Source organism: Brassica rapa, chromosome A06 (genome assembly GCF_000309985.2).
Source record: "Brassica rapa cultivar Chiifu-401-42 chromosome A06, CAAS_Brap_v3.01, whole genome shotgun sequence".
In the NCBI taxonomy this organism is placed as follows: domain Eukaryota; kingdom Viridiplantae; phylum Streptophyta; class Magnoliopsida; order Brassicales; family Brassicaceae; genus Brassica; species Brassica rapa.
Window position 1 is genome coordinate 2,850,284 of NC_024800.2, and position 18,615 is coordinate 2,868,898.

General features: G+C 31.1%; 1 protein-coding gene across 3 annotated transcripts in view; it reads left to right on the plus strand.

Moving 5' to 3' along the window:
• The window catches only part of LOC103871499, a 67,242-nt gene that overhangs the window by 21,178 nt on the left and 27,449 nt on the right, over nucleotides 1–18,615 (plus strand). For 2 of the 3 annotated variants that reach the window (XM_033272727.1, XM_033272729.1), the window contains 9 exons: nucleotides 124–660; nucleotides 847–1,167; nucleotides 1,263–1,389; nucleotides 1,757–1,978; nucleotides 2,132–2,488; nucleotides 2,604–2,762; nucleotides 2,896–3,183; nucleotides 3,319–3,514; nucleotides 3,692–3,927. In XM_033272727.1, coding sequence (XP_033128618.1) covers nucleotides 124–660; nucleotides 847–1,167; nucleotides 1,263–1,389; nucleotides 1,757–1,978; nucleotides 2,132–2,488; nucleotides 2,604–2,762; nucleotides 2,896–3,183; nucleotides 3,319–3,459 — 2,152 coding nt within the window. In that variant the 3' untranslated portion in view covers nucleotides 3,460–3,514; nucleotides 3,692–3,927. Of the gene's footprint in view, nucleotides 1–123; nucleotides 661–846; nucleotides 1,168–1,262; nucleotides 1,390–1,756; nucleotides 1,979–2,131; nucleotides 2,489–2,603; nucleotides 2,763–2,895; nucleotides 3,184–3,318; nucleotides 3,515–3,691; nucleotides 3,928–18,615 lie in introns of those variants that run through there. The other variant, XM_033272728.1, reaches the window with a different exon arrangement.

Consider the following 18,615-nt stretch of genomic DNA (forward strand, 5'->3'; position numbering starts at 1 on the left):
GATGCATCCTATTTACTGAATCCAAGTTTGTGTTCCCTCTACTATATTTACGTTTTTTTTTTCCACGAAGCATATCTAACCTTTTCTTTTTGTATTCTATGTGATGTGAATCCATTCTCCTAGGATCGAGAACCGTTCCATGTTTCTTCCTATTCGGTATCGCCAAGTGGATGGTGTCAGTGAATCTTGGCAATTTCTTCCTCCTAACGCAGCTGCTTCGTTTTATTGGGAAGATCTTGGTAGACGACATCTATTTGAACTTCTTGTTGATGGCAATGATCCTTCTAAATCGGAAAAATATGATATTGATAAGATTGGTGATCATCCACCACGAAGTGAGACTGGACCTACCAGACCCATACGAGTTACTATTGTAAAGGAAGACAAAAAGAACATTGTGAGAATCAGTGACTGGATGCCAGCAGTTGAACCTACGTCAAGCATAAGCAGAAGACTTCCAGCATCATCTTTGTCAGAGTTATCTGGTGGGTCTCAGCAATCTCAACTTCTGGCCTCAGAAGAGTCTGAGTTTCATGTGATTGTTGAGCTCGCTGAGCTTGGAATCTCCGTAATCGATCATGCTCCGGAGGAAATATTGTACATGTCAGTGCAAAACCTCTTTGTGGCATACTCAACCGGCTTGGGCTCTGGGCTTAGCAGGTGAGTTTATCAGGTTCTTAAGTTGTAGCTTTATTTTATAGAGAAAGGAGCATTCTATTTCACCACTGCAGTTATTCTGACCGTACTAAATTCATGTCTAATTCGACAATAGTGGTCACCGTCTTCACGCTTATCAGTTATAAAACCAAGCACGCTGGACTAATGTTGAACGCTAATTTTTTACAGGTACAAGCTAAGGATGCAAGGAATACAAGTGGATAACCAATTACCGTTGGCTCCAATGCCGGTTCTGTTCAGACCACAGAAAACTGGAGATAACGCTGACTGCATTCTGAAGTTTTCTGTTACTTTGCAATCGAATGCTGGTCTCGATCTCCGTGTCTACCCGTATATAGGTTTCCACGGACGTGAAAATACTGCCTTTCTGGTTAACATCCATGAACCTATAATCTGGCGCATTCATGAGATGATTCAGCAATCCAACTTGAGTAGACTATCCAATTCTGAGTCAACGGCTGTATCAGTTGATCCATTCATTCAAATCGGGTATGTACACACGGCCTTCTTATATATATGCTATTTACTAAATGAGTCCATACATTGACACTTACCTATATGGTTACATCCTTCCAAAATTGCAGAGTTCTTGATATCTCAGAAGTTAGATTTAAAGTATCTATGGCCATGTCTCCAAGTCAAAGGCCGAGGGGAGTGCTTGGCTTTTGGTCATCCCTGATGACTGCTCTTGGGAATACAGAAAACATGCCAGTAAGTTTTCCATACTAACTGATTGACGGTAACTAACAATAGGGACCTCTGTGTTTCACGCGATTAGCCTATTAGGAAACAATTTATCATAGTTAGCCTACTAGTATGTACATCTGACGCAGGGATTAGTATGTGGTATCTACACGACTCTGGATCAATTGGCCAACACCCATTAATTAGTTTATGACAATCCGTTTTTACTTTTCACTCGTAGGATCACTATAATGATTATAGTCGACGAGTTTTCACAACTTATATAGAATTTGATTTGTCGATGTCCCAACTACTGGAAATACTGCACTTCCAGCCCAACCCAGCCGAATATTCATATGTTTTTCTCTATTAATTTTTCATATTCTTGAAACAGGTACGCATAAGTGGAAGATTTAACGAGAACATATCCATGCGGCAAAGCACTATGATCAATAGTGCTATTAGGAACGTAAAGAAAGATCTCCTTGGCCAGCCTCTTCAGTTGCTTTCAGGTGTTGATATTCTCGGCAATGCAAGCAGCGCTCTTGGCCATATGAGTCAAGGCATAGCTGCGCTGTCAATGGATAAAAAGTTCATCCAAAGTCGACAGAGACAGGTTCGTTCATGGCTTTTATTTTGCTCCTACATCTTACTGTTTCATGTAACATAAAAAATATAAGTTGCCTTTCATCTGTTCACCTAATATGTGAAAAAAATTCATTTGACGTTCCAGTGGCTTCTGATACAAGTGATTACTAACATTTGACAGGATAACAAAGGTGTTGAGGACTTTGGCGATATTATCAGAGAAGGAGGTGGAGCTTTAGCGAAAGGCCTGTTTAGAGGAGTCACAGGCATATTGACAAAGCCTCTCGAAGGTGCAAAATCTTCTGGTGTCGAAGGATTTGTCTCAGGTTTTGGGAAAGGTATTATCGGTGCTGCTGCCCAACCTGTGAGTGGAGTTCTGGATCTTCTGTCAAAAACCACTGAAGGTGCAAATGCCATGAGGATGAAGATAGCAGCAGCAATCACTTCAGATGAACAACTTCTTCGCCGGAGACTTCCACGAGCTGTTGGTGCTGATAGCCTGCTTCGTCCTTACAACGAATACAGAGCACAGGGGCAGGTACAAATTTGTACTCATGACTCTTTTCAAACTGTATTCCACTAGTGGTTTTTCTCCTGATGAGGAATGGATTTATTCGTGATGATGATTCATTTTCTAACTTTTGCACTTACAGGTCATATTGCAGTTGGCAGAATCTGGATCATTCCTTGGCCAGGTTGACCTGTTCAAAGTACGTGGGAAATTTGCATTGACAGATGCTTATGAAAGTCATTTCATTCTACCAAAGGGAAAAGTTCTAATGATCACACATCGAAGAGTAATATTGCTACAAGTGAGTCACACAATAACCTCTTACTCTTCTCAGTATATGCATAAGGTCTATAATTTGGTCTAGTGTTCGTCCTCGGTATCTATCTAGCCAAGAAATCCTCTTTGACATTAGCAACATTTTATTTTATTTCCAGCAACCGTCCAACATAATGGGTCAAAGAAAATTCATCCCGGCCAAAGATGCGTGCTCTATACAGTGGGACGTTCTATGGACTGATCTTGTATTTATGGAACTGACTGAGGGGAAAAAGGACCAGCCTAACTCTCCACCTTCGCGGCTTATTCTCTATCTGAAATCAAAGCCAAATGATTCGAAGGAACAAGTCCGTGTTGTCAAATGCAGTCCCAACACGAAGCAGGCCCTTGATGTTTACTCAGCCATCGATACAACCATTAACTTGTACGGGCAAAATGATTCAAAGGTTAGTGTAGCTTCTTTTTTCTTTCACAATTAATTAACAATAATGTCACCCCTTGTTTTGTTACAAAAAAAAAAAAATAATGTCACCCCTTGTTTAAAACAAATTCAGAATATATGTTTTGGTTATTTGATTTAGGCATTGGTGAAAAACAAAGTGACAAGGCCGTATTCCCCGATATCTGAGAGTTCTTGGGCTGAAGGAGGTTCTCAACAAATGCCAGCTTCAGTTGCACCATCTTCAACCTTTGGCACAAGCCCAACGACCAGCTCAAGTTAAAATCAATCTTTAAGCTGCATCTTCTTGCTCTGTCACCTTCTCGCCCGCCACCCTGGTAAATACTTTTTCCTGCTTCTTCCTCTGGCCATTTCTCCATTTGCCTCTGAACATGTACTTCTGCCTGATGATTTTACTATAACACAAACACAATCTAATGGTTTCTATGCGTGTTTTTCGTTACTCAATGTTCTCGTTTGAAACCTAATCGACATGTTTTCGTTTGTGTTCTCAGGTGTGTGGGATGAAACACAGCTTTGGTATAAAGACTTTTTCATCGTGCTCAAATTTTCTTTCTCGTGTAGGATTTTCGTAAATCATATCGTAGAACCATAATGTGTGTATGTATATATATAAACCTCTGCAGTACAGACTTTTCCAATAGTAATCTCGTGTTGATCAACACGTGTATATGGAAGCTGCCTTATATAATTTTATTGATTTTAAAGAATGTTGTCAGAAAGAACAAAACTTATGCCCTTTCTGGAAGTTTTTTTTTTTTTTTCTTTCCCAAATTGATTAATATTAAAGATGGCTCAAAGCCCACGAAACTACAATCCATTCTGAAAGCCCAAAAAAGGGAGCTCAGGAGAACAAAAAACAAATAAAAGGCCCAAGCCCAAAAGTCGAAAACCCTAGCGCTGACAACACGTGTCTCGAAACCCTTTCTGGAAGTTTTAATTTTAAAAGAAACAATTATACTATTATCTCCTAAGAATGATTTCACAAATCTGTGTTTCCCTAGTAACAATAATGAAAACTCAGTTTTGTTTTTCTATTTAACTTTAAAATTACAACTAAAATGTTTTATAAAATCTATATTATTAAAACAGAATTATTGCTGTTTTTTCTTTTTAAAAATAACTTAATTTTATTTAAAACTATGGGTTGATCCATCCTACGGATGAATAGCTTACAATAAAATTATTTTAGTTTTATAAATACTAGGTAAGGAAACCACGCGATATCGCATGAAAACTCATTTTTTATAAATAAATCTATCATATTATAATTTATATATTATATAAAAAAAGAATTTTATTTTCAAAAAAATCTTATGTCAAAACATAGAATATATGTGTTTATATTTATTTATAGATAATATTAAAAATGTATATTCTATAATTTTAAATTACAACTAAAATACAAATACATCAATACTAATAAAATTATACATTTTTTATTATTTTAGGTAAGTTACTCTAAAATTTTAAATTATATCATGAGAAAAAGACTAGGATAGCACCAAACCAAGTTTTTGTTCTCAAAGTAGCACTCAAGGCTCAAAGTCACAAAAATAGGTTTCATTAAAGAGGTAAATATACACTTATATCCCTTGGGTTAATTAATCCAAACCTTAGGGTTTAGTGTTAAGGGGGTGGGGTTTTAGAATTAGGGTTTAAAATTTTATAAAAAATAAATACTAAAATAAAAATAAAAAATTTTAAAAACAGTTTCAAAAAGTATTTTTAAATTATAAAAAGAAAATTTGAAAAAAAAATAAAAAAAAAATTTCGAAAAAAAAATTTCAAAAAAAAATTATAAAAATTTCGAATCTGAAAAATATAATCTGAAACTATAAAAAAAATTTATTTTTTTCATTTTATTTATTTTTTTTATTTATTTTTGTTTGTTTATTTAATTTTAAACCAAGGGTATTAGAGATATTTTATCCTTTAATGAATGTCATTTTTGTGACTTTCTCCTTCTAGTGCTATTTTTGTGACATAAACTTCAAAATGTGTTATTATTGACAATTGCCCTTATATCAATATATAATAAATAAATAAAATCTCTTATTGAACAAAAAAATCTTATTGAATAAAAAATGTACCGTTTATGTTAAACGGTTATATCGTCAATGAAAAAGTACGAACGACTCATAACCTAAGAGGTACGAACCCGTCATAAACTAAGGGATACAAACATGATGTGTCCAAGAGGTATGAACTTGTTCCAAGGGATAGACAAATGTGCCTTGACCGAAGGTATGAATGTGTCGTGGCCGAAAATGTGTAAATGGCATGAACGAAAGGGTGTGAACTGAAATTGAGATCCATAAGACAAAAAAAGTTTCCAGATGGGTAAAAACATGCAAAATCTAAGAAATATTTTAAAAAATAATATATTCTAATTTGGATAGACTTTTTATGTTGTCGATCACTAGCACCATGGTTGACCATAAGACAAAAAAGTTTTCGGATCAGTAAAAACAGACAAAATCTAAAAAATATTAAGAAAATGATATATTCTAATTTGGATAGACATTTTATGTTGTCGAGAAAATGTCATACTCTTATATCACCAGCACCATGGTTGACCTTTAACATTTTTTCAGTAATGTTTCGTTTGCACTTTTTCAGTCACGATCCGTGGTCATGATTCATTGGCACTCTTTTGGATACGACTCGTTTGCACCCTTTCATTCACGATCCATTCACGTTCTTTCAGTTACGATCCGTTCACACTCGTACGGTTACGATCCGTTTACTCCTTTTGGTCACGACACGTTTGCACTTTTTTTTGTCACAACCCATCTCCAATCTTTCGGTCACGACCATTTGCACTCTTTGGTCACGACCCGTTTGCAATTTTTCGGTCACGATCCATTCGCAACCTTTCGGTCACGACTATTTGCAATCTTTCAAACACGACCATTTGCACCCTTTCGATCATAACCCATTTGCAAGCTTTCGGTCATAACTCATTTGCATGCTTTCGGTCATAACCCATTTGTATCCTTATTGTAATGGTCAAGATCCATTCGCATCTTTTCGGTCAGGATTAATTTCAGATCCTTTTGGTCAAGAACCGTTCGCACCCTTTCATTTATGACAGTTCACAGGCTTTCGGTCACGGTCCTTTTGTAAATTTTCGGTCATAATACATTCACACCCTTTCAGTCACAACACCTTCGCACCCCTTGGATCATGATACTTTTGTACCTCTTGGATCATAGCATAGCATATTTGTACCTCTTAGATTATGATGTGTTCATATCTATTAAATTGCAACACATTTATATCTCTATGTTGATGATACTATATAAATATTTATAATTTTTAATCAGTGTTAATATGAAAAGTAAACTTATATGAATTTTTTTTGTATTTATTACTATTGAGATGAAAATTTATGTCTTTTTTGTTTTTACTTTACTCATATTTATATATTAATACTTCAAAAATATTTGTAGTTGTTTTAAATAGACTTTTTATGTTGGCCAGAAAAGATCATACTCTTATATCACCAACATCATGGTTGACCTTTAGCATTCTCTCGGTGATATTCGTTCGCACATTTTCAGTAACGATCCATTCTTACCTCTTTGGTCATGATCCATTGATAGTGACACACCTTTTGTTACGACTCGTTTGCACCCTTTCAGTCAAGACCCATTCACACTCTTTCGGTAACAAATCATTCACACCCTTTCGGTTACGATCCGTTCACACCCTTTTTTGGTCAGGACCAGTTTACACTTTTTCGGTCACAACCTATTCACAACCTTTCGATCACAACCATTTGCACCATTTGGTCACGACCTGTTTGTAATTTTTCGGTCACGATCCATTCGCAACCTTTCAGTCACGATCATTTGCACCCTTTTGGTCACGGTCAAGATCTGTTCCCACCCTTTCAGTCAAGATTAATTTCACATCCTTTCGGTCAAGATCCATTGACACTTTTTTTGTTTATGATCATTGGCAGCCTTTCGGTCACGAACGTTTTGTATATTTTTGGTCAAAATACATTCACATCCTTTCAGTCACAAAACGTTCATACTTTTTGGATTATGATATGTTCGTACCTCTTGGATCACAACACGTTCATACCTCTTAGATTATGATGCGTTTTCATATCTCTTAAATCACAATACATTTGTACATCTTCGTTGATGACACCACGTAAATATTTATCCTTTTTTAATCATTGTTAATATTAAAATTGTGTCTCTTAAGTTTTTTTATTGAAAAGTTATTTTTATTAGTATTGAAATAAAAATTTATGTCTTTTTGTTTTTACTTTATTCATATATATGAATAGTCACATCTTTCAATTTAAAGGTGGTTATTTTGAAATTATACTTATAGGAATAGTCATAACTTTTCAATTTAAATAGTCACATATTTTCAAATTTAAATGTTATATTTTGAAATGATAGAAACATGAATAGTCACAACTTTTCATTTAAATAATTACATAATTTACAATTAAATTCTAACTAATGCACAACTCTTGAAACAAATAACGAAAAGACACAACTTTAACAAGAAATAAAATTTCTATAAAAATACACAACTTTTCAACATTGTTTGGGTTTTTCATGTAAAACATTTAAGAGATGCAACTTTTATGTATAAAACTTAAGAGATTCAAATTTTCATATTAATCAATACACTGAATTTTAGAGATAAAACAATTGCAAATATTTATGAAATATTAATAAATAGATATGAGCAAAATAAAAACGAAAACATATAATTTTTCATCTTAATACTAATAAATTCAACTTTTCATATGAAAAATTAAGAGATGCAACTTTCATATAGATGAATAGTCACATTTTTCCAGTTTAAAAGTGGTTATTTTGAAATGAAACTTATATGAATAGTCACAATTTTTCAATTTAAATAGTCACATCTTTTCAATTTAAAGGTAGCTATTTTGAAATGATACATATATGAATAGTCACAATTTTTCATTTAAATAATTGCATCTTTTCAATTTAAATACTACACAACTCTTGAAACAAATATTGAAGGGACATATCTTAATATATAATGAAAAGACACAACTTTTAATAAAAAAACAAAATTCCTATAAAACACACAACTTTTCAACATTGTTTGGGTTTGCTGTTATTAATTGTTTGTTTTCTACACCATTTTATTTGATTAGTGAAAATTATGCTTTGACAAGGCATAGACATAAGACTATTTATAGATTTTCAAAATTTTGTTTGAAGAGTTACATCTTTTGAATTAAAAGGTTGTGTCTTTTTGTAATAATACTTCTATGAAGAGTCATAACTTTTCAATATAAATGGTCACATTCTTTCAATGTAAATAGTTATTTTTAAATAAAATATACAACTTTTAATTGTTGAAAAGACACAACCTTTCAACATAGGTGGAATTCAAAACCTTTGAGTTAATTGTGATTGCTATTATTACTAGATTTGAAAAATACTTTAAACTAAACATAATAAATATAATCCTTTTCTTATATCATATTGTAAATTTTATTAAATTCTGTTGGTTTGAGTTGAAATAACTACTAACGTTTTTGAAGAGAACACAAAATTTTAAATAAAAATTAAGAAAAATATTATCGTTTATATTTATTCTTTTGATTTTTATATCACTTTGATAAAGTTGAAGAAATATATAATTTATTAAGAATAACCAATAAATTTTTTAAGTGTTTCAAATTATGATATTATTACACTACTTAATTAATTTGGAAGATTGTATCAATTATCACAGGGGTTTTTACTTTGTATTTGTGTTTCGGTGAGATTTAGATATGTTCGTTTGACTTTTCAAAGGATCATGGACCTCATTTTCTCCCAAATGTATTTCATAAAACTTTTTTTGTAATATGAAAATGTATTTCATATAGGGAAATTGGTCTCTATGGCGTTAAAAAAACCATAATTCACTTTATGATCAATTTCCCTAATATATCAATACACCGTTTGTCTTTTCTATAATATTGCTATACTACCCTTTCATTCCACCGGTGAAACCTGAAAAAAAAGTAATCTTAATTAATAATTAGTGATTGTAAAAAGAAAAAACATGGCCTTCGTTATTCTCACATATCTAACAAAATAAATTTTCATTGATAAAATATAGAAAGGTTAATAGATTCATTTTCAGATTTGAGCGACAAAGATACCATTGACTACATTCTTAGAGAATTTTTGTGGAGGAGAAGACCATTTTCGAAGGTTTGGTAGGTGACATAAGGTGTTGTATATAAATGGAATAATGCAGATGATATGGAATAAAACTTAGATGATATGGAATAAATTTGAACGTTTAATATCATCGTATTTTGCTTCTTAATTCATACAAATTTAATACTTACGTATTTTGATATATGGGTTGGGGTTTATATTTTCGTGTAGGGTTTAGTGATGATTGGATAGGGTTTAGTTTCTGGAATATTGGATTCACCATTAGGAAATCATTACTTTTTTTTTATTCTGTTTGGATATGGAATAGAACACTTCTGAACTTTCATATCATGTGTTTTAATTTTGGTGATATAGAATTGACATATTACATAATATAATTTAATATTACATAACATAATTTAATATTACATAACATTATATATATTTTTAGATTTTGATATATGAATTTAGGGTTTATATTTGGGTTAGGGTTTAGTGATTTAGATTTTAGGGTTTTGTTTTTAGATTATATGGAATAAAACTTAGATGATATAGAATATAACTCTCGATGCTTATGTATGTGATCAATAAAGTTATACGTGGATAGCTTTTTCTTCTTTCAAAAAACCACAATGTCACTTACTTTATAAATTGTAACTGACAACCTATTACACGAAAAGGCAGAACCGGATAGAATGTGTACAAAAAGTTTGACATTAAATTACGTCAAAATCAATGCTAATTACTTAATTTCATATTGAAACATGGCTTTCTCACTAAGCCCCAATGTGGTGTCACATAACCTGTGCTACATGGAAATATTTCCAATTTTTTTATCTCTGTTTGATCGTTTGCAAACCTAAACTTCCTGATTTAGAATTTTTAGATTGTTCGTTTTTAATGTGCTTTAGGTTGTTAGTTTTTTATGTGCATCAGTTTTGATGACATCCCTTACTATTATTTGAGGAGTAAACCACGGGTTGAAGTACCATTTTTTCTAATCTTATCAGTGTAGGTGAGGTTAAGGTGTTGAAGACAGCAACAACTTACAACCCAACTGATATCTTCATTAAGGTTCTCCCAGTTCAGAGAAGCACTAAAGTTGCTTCGAGTTTCTAAACGTAGAAGTTGTTGCATCCAGTAAACGCTTGAATGATCCGGTAAAGGAGTATAAAGAAGGCTTGTTAAGAGTTGGAAGGGATTTCACCGAAGGTTTTCGTAAGTGGTTATGAAGGTATCATGTCTAAGTTGAGATTTGAAGATTATAGACAGGATAAGGTATTTACATTTGACATCAGACTCTCGGTTTTATCCTAGAAGGTTCTGGTTAAGTTGGTTGATATATATGATTATATATGATATTAGGAGATGAATTTGGGTAGAGTTTGTGAATTTTGAGAGTTAATAGATTTTAAAAGGTTATGTAGATTGTGAAAATTTATATAAATTTACTTATAAAATTTGATCATAACCTTTTAAGATTGATATAGATTTTCATGAATTTGTATTACCTCTTTTCTATAATTTTTTGTAAAATAAATATATAATCTATTTATTTTCTAAATCATATAGCATGATTATTTATTTTTTCTTTCAAATTAAAAAGAAAATAATACTAATACATACAAAATTGAACAATTTTCTTAAATAGCCATTTTAAAAGATTTTGTCACAAAAATAGCATTAAAAAAAAAGAAAATGACAAAAAGAAGTTTCATTAAAAAGGTAAAAGAATATTTTACCCATTGCTATATAAATGTATAAGTAATAAAAATAATAAAAAGTTGTGTTTATATAATTTCGAATTCTATGTTTTAAAATTCGAACCTTTTTATTATTTTTCTATTTTTATAAAAAAAAATATTTTTTCGAATTTTCTTTTTGAAATTCGAAAATGTTTTTTGAAACTATTTTATAAAAAACAATTAAAATTATTATGATTTGTGAATGTAATTATTAATATTTATATTAAAATATAATATTTTTAAAAATAATTATGTATTCAAAAATGTAAGAGTTTATAAATGTAATGAATTATAGTTTTGAACATATAAGTTGAATTTAAGATGCAATAGATATTTGGTAAGAATAATTATTTTGTTTTCAAGGATTTTGAAATCACATGGATACATATGATATTTTGAAATTTGAGTCTTATGAGTAAAAATGAATAAAATTCATTTCCCAATAACACTAGATTTTGTTAGAATTAGAGAATCAACAATAACTAAACTTTTTTAAATAATAAGATATTTAAATGGATTTTGAAAATTCTTAAACCAATAAAAGTAGATTCTACTAAGATTTTTGAAATCCAAGAACCAATAACAATGGATTCTTAAAATTATCAAAATTCATGAGAATTCACAATAACTCCTCCTTAGCTTCTAAACCTCTGACTCAAGCAGACGTTCCGGCTTCTTTCTCCACAATACTATTTTCTTCTCCCTCCAATTCTTGTTTCACACCCTTCTTCTTAGAGTAACTAGGTAATGAACCCGTGCGATGTCGCACGGAAACTCATTTTACAAAAAATATCATAAAAAAAGTTATTTGTAAAAACTGTTCACAATTGCCTTTGAAAAAGTACCTACATTACAAACATTGATTTCATGTAATTAAAATTAAAGTACACGTTTAATAAGATGATAAGACATATTTTTACAACTTATAAACATCATTACAAAATATACATTTTTAGACATTTTGACAAAATTGTCAACTATTGCAATTTTTAGAAAATAATATATTTTGACAATTTTTGGATTCCTATTTATAATAAAAAAAACACTGTCCTAGAATGATAAGACACATTTTTATTCATTTTCACAACCTCTCGAAAATCTTTGCATTCTTAGCATAAAAATACATATTCCTAAAATGTTAAGATATATCCTTATACATCTTTTACACCTTTTGATAAACTATTGTATTTTTAGGATTAAGAGACCCACATCCTTGAACATTTTTACAACTTTTAAACTAATATAATTTTAGGATGGAAAACATATTTTTAGATATTTTGATAACTTCTGTTAAAAAATGCAATATTTAAGATAATAAATTATTATGAAAAGAAAAAAATATATAAGTAGAGTAGTTTTAGACTCACATACCAGAATAGTTTATGTTCAATCTGAGTAGGTTTCAGTCTCTAAAATACTTGAAAACTCTTCATATATGATTTAGTTATTTTTCCGGTTTCCCAAAACCAAAACCTATCAAAATTTTAATAAATACTCCCTCTGTTTTAAATTAGATGATATTTAAGAAAGTTTTTGGTTTTTCAACATAGATGACATTATCATATTTTAATATTACTTTTAATTTTATCAGAAATTTAGTAACCATAGATATTTTCTAGTCTATTTTTTAATTGGTTGAATAATTTTCAATTTATATCTATGAATATTTTTTTGAGTAACAATATTTTTTTTAATTGTTGTGCATTATTCTAAACCTTCATGTATTTTTGAACAGATGGAGTATTGTTCAACTGAAAAAATATAAAAGGCATGACGTAGTTGAAGGCCTTTAAAATGATGTAGTTGATACTGAATAACTGAAACAATTTTCTTACACTAAATATGGTACATTAAGGGAGAAAATATAACTTTTTCTCACAAATAGAAACAGATTTTTTTCTTAGCAATATAAGAACTTACGCTAGTAAAACAAAAAAAATGAAAACTCAGAACAGCAAAATAAAAGAAAAAAATATTGAATAGAAAATAAAAGAAATTTCAGTAAATGTTAGAACACGTAGAAGTATAGAAATATAATAAAATTAAAATATTTATAAAATACGCTATTATAACTTATACTTATTTGCTTACAACTTACCACTTTGTACATGCAATTTTCTATTTATTTTTTACAAAATGTGTAGACCGTACACATACTTTGTATGATTAATGATGAATATGATTTAAATCTGACATAGAAATGAATGTAAGAGTCATAATAAAAATCATATCACAGACAAAAATTAACAATCACTAAATGTTTCATTTAACCTTTTTCGCTCTTTTCCATGTATCATATATATATACGACCAAAAGACACATTGCAAAAGGTCATGTCTCTTCATTGGTAAACGGCCGAATCATGTGTTCAAACCAGTCCTGATTCAAACCATATATATAACTGCACCAATAGTATTTCCCAGGGTATATTGATATGTATTGATATTTAGTTGTTCCAGACCTGTTAAAATATACCAACAGACATCAACATTTTGATAAAACTTAATTTGTGAAAAATTGGTTGGTTAATAGTAGAAACATTTTTTTTAGATCCTTGAAATTATAGTACATAGAAATGAGCAAATATGAAAAACACATTCATAGATCACTGTCCAAACTTTTTGATAAAATATATACTTTTAAATATTTATTTAATTTTTCTAAAGGTATGATAAATAGACATAAAAACAAAACAAAAATAATATCCATGAAAACCTATGTAGCTTCAAAAATCAAAAGACACATTTTCAAATATTTTTTAGTAATTGTTTTAATATTTTTACGAAAAAGCAAGAAATTTCATTTTTTTTATCATATCTATTCTCCTTAACTGATATATAATTATTAAAATAAGAAAACAGATCAATGTCTTTTGCTTCTAGTGGTAAGAGTAGGTGCTTAAAAATATGCATATGTTCTTCTTATCTTTACTTAGATTGCCATTTGGTAACAAGCAAATGCAATACGATAAAAATTTTTTTTGCAATTGTTGTTTGTAGTTAAGAATATTCCAATGTATTTTGTTATTTTTTTCTCTAAAATAAAAGAATTATATAATAGAGCTAAGATTTGCTCTAATATATTTTTTAAAACCAATGTGAGACCTAATAAATATAATTATTGATATATTTTAATTTTGTAAATATACAATTTTATAAATATATTTAAATAATCTGAGCAAGAAAGTTGTTAGAAAAATCTGAGAAAAAAAGAGTGAATTACTGATTGTTGGTGGCCACAAAAAGGAGGCATTAATTCATTCCATCTGCTTGCACACGTTCAATCATAACCATTCAAAAGAGTTGTATATCTTGAAATAAAACAACCACTAACTTGATATTTTCCTATAAAAAATGGAGCAAGCACTAAAATCAGAAAAGAAAACAATTGCAGAGACAATTCTCTGCAAAGGTGATGATTCTAACGTATTTGATGATGATGGTGGAATTATGAGGGAATACAGAATTTCAAATTCTCATGTTTATATTTATTAGATGCAAATGAGACGTTGACACCAAAAGGGTGCGACTCCTAGAGGATGTGAATTTAAAACCAAATGCAACATCGTTAGGTCTATTACAGATGACGTCATATTTTTTTCGCTCATCAGTTTTCATGATTGCCTGTTGATGGATAATGGGCAGACTGCAAACGCAAATCAAAGTTGAACATGGAACACAACTTACACGTAATTCAGAGGTTTTCCACATTAGCGCCATTACGTGTTGTAGTAAGTTTTTTTTTATAACTCGAATGGTAAAATATAAAGGGAGAACATTGTAAGAGGAGAGTAGAATTCGCTCACGGCGCACCAAATTTATTATCATTATTGTTTCCGGTCATCAGATTGTCTGAAATTCTGACCTACGCATCAAAAAGATAATTGTACATCTGGTTTTTCCTGGTTAAATGATTAATCTGAAATTGACTTGGTCGATGTGTGGTGTGCATCAATGGCAATCTCCTTGAAACAATGACTCGTGGAAAAAGCTATTTAGTATACTTGCACCCCTGTGTTATTTGAAGTTTACTGGGTTCCCAGCATAACAATAATCCTTTTTTTCTAATATATTTGTGATTGTTGTGATATTTTTTTTATTATTATTTTGATTCGGATTTATCATTGTTGATAATCTATATATATAAAAAAATGTTCGAGTCTCTCCCGCAATGTCCACGTGGAAAGTCGTTCTTTTTAACGGCGACACGTGTCCACTTTTCTAAACGTACCGTATCAATTACTTTCATGGTTTGTGTGATTGGGCTTTGTGTGATTGTGTGTGTTATCCAGCCCGAATATATCGATAGGCCTCTAACCCTAGAACGTCTGTTAAAAAATCAGAAAATGGGAAAGAGCTTTGATAAAGAAAAATGGGAAAGAGCAGGAGAAAAGACTGACGGAGACTGAGCGGTAGAGAAAGCGAGAGTCACCACCCCCGGTCTCCTCTCTGCCACGCCGGATCTCTCTCTCTCTCTCTCCTGTGCCTCGCTCTGTCACGGTTACATCTTTCTCTCGCTCTCTCGCTCTCTCTCTCTCTTTCTCTCTCTCTGTGTATGAGTTTTGATTTCATTTTGTTTTTGTCTTGGTAAAGAAAGTTGGAGGACGCAGAGAAGCTTGATGGAGGAGGACGGTGAAGAAGCTTCACGAGGTGGAGGAAGCGAGGTGGAGGAAGCTGGACGAACAGACGGCGGAAGAGGCGGGATGAAAAGGCGGAGGAGGAGGCAGGACGCTCAAGTTTGCCAGCGGTGGAGAGTTCAACAAGAAGACGACGGCTTTTAGATTAGGTTTAGTTTTGTATTTTTGGTCCTTTTTTAATTTTGTTTAATTGTCTAAACCAATTTAAAATTACAAACCGGTTCAAATAAATGAAGAAGCGGCGTATCTCATGTGGCACTATCAAACTGTAAAACCCAATAAGCTCATAAACAGTGTTTTAGAAAGTTTTTTTTATTTGGTATGAAATATATTTTTTAAATAAGAGATAATTTCGTTTTACTATAAACAGTAATTATTTGATATTAGCTTTACCTATTATAATTTTAATAAAATTTATTATATAAAATATATTATACATTAAATAACATATAAGAAAGAAAACTCCCTAAAATAGTTTTTGACATAAAAACAGCCCTAACGGAAAATAATGGCCAAAATTTTTGTTAAAGGGCAAAATACATTTATACCATAAGGTTAACTAATCTAGAATTAGTTTTAGAGTTAATGGGTGGAAATCTGAGGATAGGATTTCAATTTTTTTTTAAAAAAAATAAATATTAAAATTTTCAAAAAAAAAAAAACTATTTTGGTATTTTTTTTATTAAAGGCTATTTTGTGATTAAAACTTAAAAAATGTTATTTGAAATAATTTCCCTATAAAAAAGTAATAAACAAACACATGATATAAATGATATATATAGCAAACTGACATATCATATAAACAACAATCGTAAACAAGCAAAATATATCTTATCACATATAATTTTTCCTCACATAAAACATTCTAAAAGACAAAAATCATTATCATATACATTTCTTGCAAATGCAAACTTGAAACACAAATCATAAAATCGTATAAAATTTAATAATCATAGATCACAATTAAAGTATATCACGCCTGTAGGGCGGACCGACCCTAGTTCTTTATATAAAAAGCTAAAGGTTGTAACGGTTGACAATTAAAGATTGCAGTGACATTAAAAGTTACAATGATTCATCACCAACGGTTATAATAGTTAGCCACCAAAGATTGTAATGGTCTGTCGTTAACAGTTGCAATGTTTTATTCTAAAAATTATCTGAAATATGTGTCTTTTCATCTTGAAATTTTTATTTATTTTTAAGAATTTATTAAAATATCTAAGAATATGTCTTTAAAAACTTCTTTTAAATTAATTCAAGTTTTATAATCAAAAGATACATCTTTAAACATTTATTTTAGATTTTTTTAAAAACAGATTCTAAGAATCATAAAACAAATTGTTACACATTTTCAAAAATATATTTAAATCATTGCATGATAAAAAAACATATATCAACATAGAAAGACACATCTTTTGACATTTTAATATTTTTTTGTCAATTAGTAATGCACCTTTTAGAATGAAACAACACAACATTTGAATGAAACAACACAACCTTTTAGAATGAAACAACACAACCCTTTGACATTAATTGGGATTGCTATTATTAATAGATAAGATCATTCAGTCATCAACCTTATATGGTATCAGAGCTAAAGATACCTAAAACTTTAGCCGCCTCTTAACTTTTTCAATTTTTCATCGTCTTCTTTCTCAAACTCCATGGCTACATCACCTGCAACTCACGGTGAAACCATCAACATCTCTGAGAATCAATCTATTCTCAACGTTAACATGACGAATGTTACGAAATTGACTTCACAAACTTTGTCATGTGGAGTCGTCAAGTCAATGCCCTTTTTGATGGATATGATCTCTCCGGTCATCTCGATGGATCCATGACCATCCCTCCACCTACGATTACTACTGATGGCCAGATCACTACGAATCCGGCTTACCAACTCTGGAAGAGACAGGATCGTCTCATCTACTCCCCCTCTATTCTAATAAGATCATTCAGTCATCAACCTTATATCTTGTATAAGGTTGAGATTGAAGATTATATACAAGAAAAGGTATTTACATTTGACATCAGACACTTGGTTTATGCTTGAAGGTTCTGGTTAAGTTGGTTTATAGATATGATTGTAAATGGTCTGGTTTTACGTTTGTAAGTATTCTCTCTATAGGAAACCAGGCGTGTGGAATGTATACGTGTGATGAGCTGATCAACTCATCTTATAAGGGTTAATTAGTTTATGTTTAGCTTCTTGATCTCAAGTTGATTGAGTTGTAACAGCGAGAGAGAAGAAGAGAGAGGGCAGAGTTAGAGTTGTGAGGCCGGAGACTCGAGCTCTACGAAGGTGATACTGTATTGTTGATTCAATTCCAGTCCCAGTGAGATATAGCAGCTCCTTCTAATTTGAGGAAGTGTGGTGTGGTAATACTGGGTAAACATCTTGCATGGGTTCATTTGTGGTTTCTTTGAGCGTTTATCTTTCTTAATTAAAAATTGAGAGCTTGTTACATGAACTTGTGTAACAAGAATGAAGAAGAGTACGACGAATCAAGGATCAGAAGTTGTGTTACATGAGCTTTTTGGTTTCTTTTTGGCGTTTCATATATATACGGAATTTTTACCATCTTTTTAGTGGAATATACAAATGACGCTCGGCTTGGATCGCCATGGCATTAGACGCTTGCCGTTGTCGACCACCTCCTTGCCTTAGATGGCCATACGGCATTTACAAATTACAACCCAGATGCCAAATAAGCTTGTCTTTTAAAGCTGCACCAATTTGCCGAGATGAAGCCTAATGCTAGTTCGTTTAATGTTTATTTTGAATGACTAGGAAAATTTAAACATTGTAAATATGTAACCTTGATCTAAACTATGTAACGAAACATAAATTAGCACAAAACGTTATT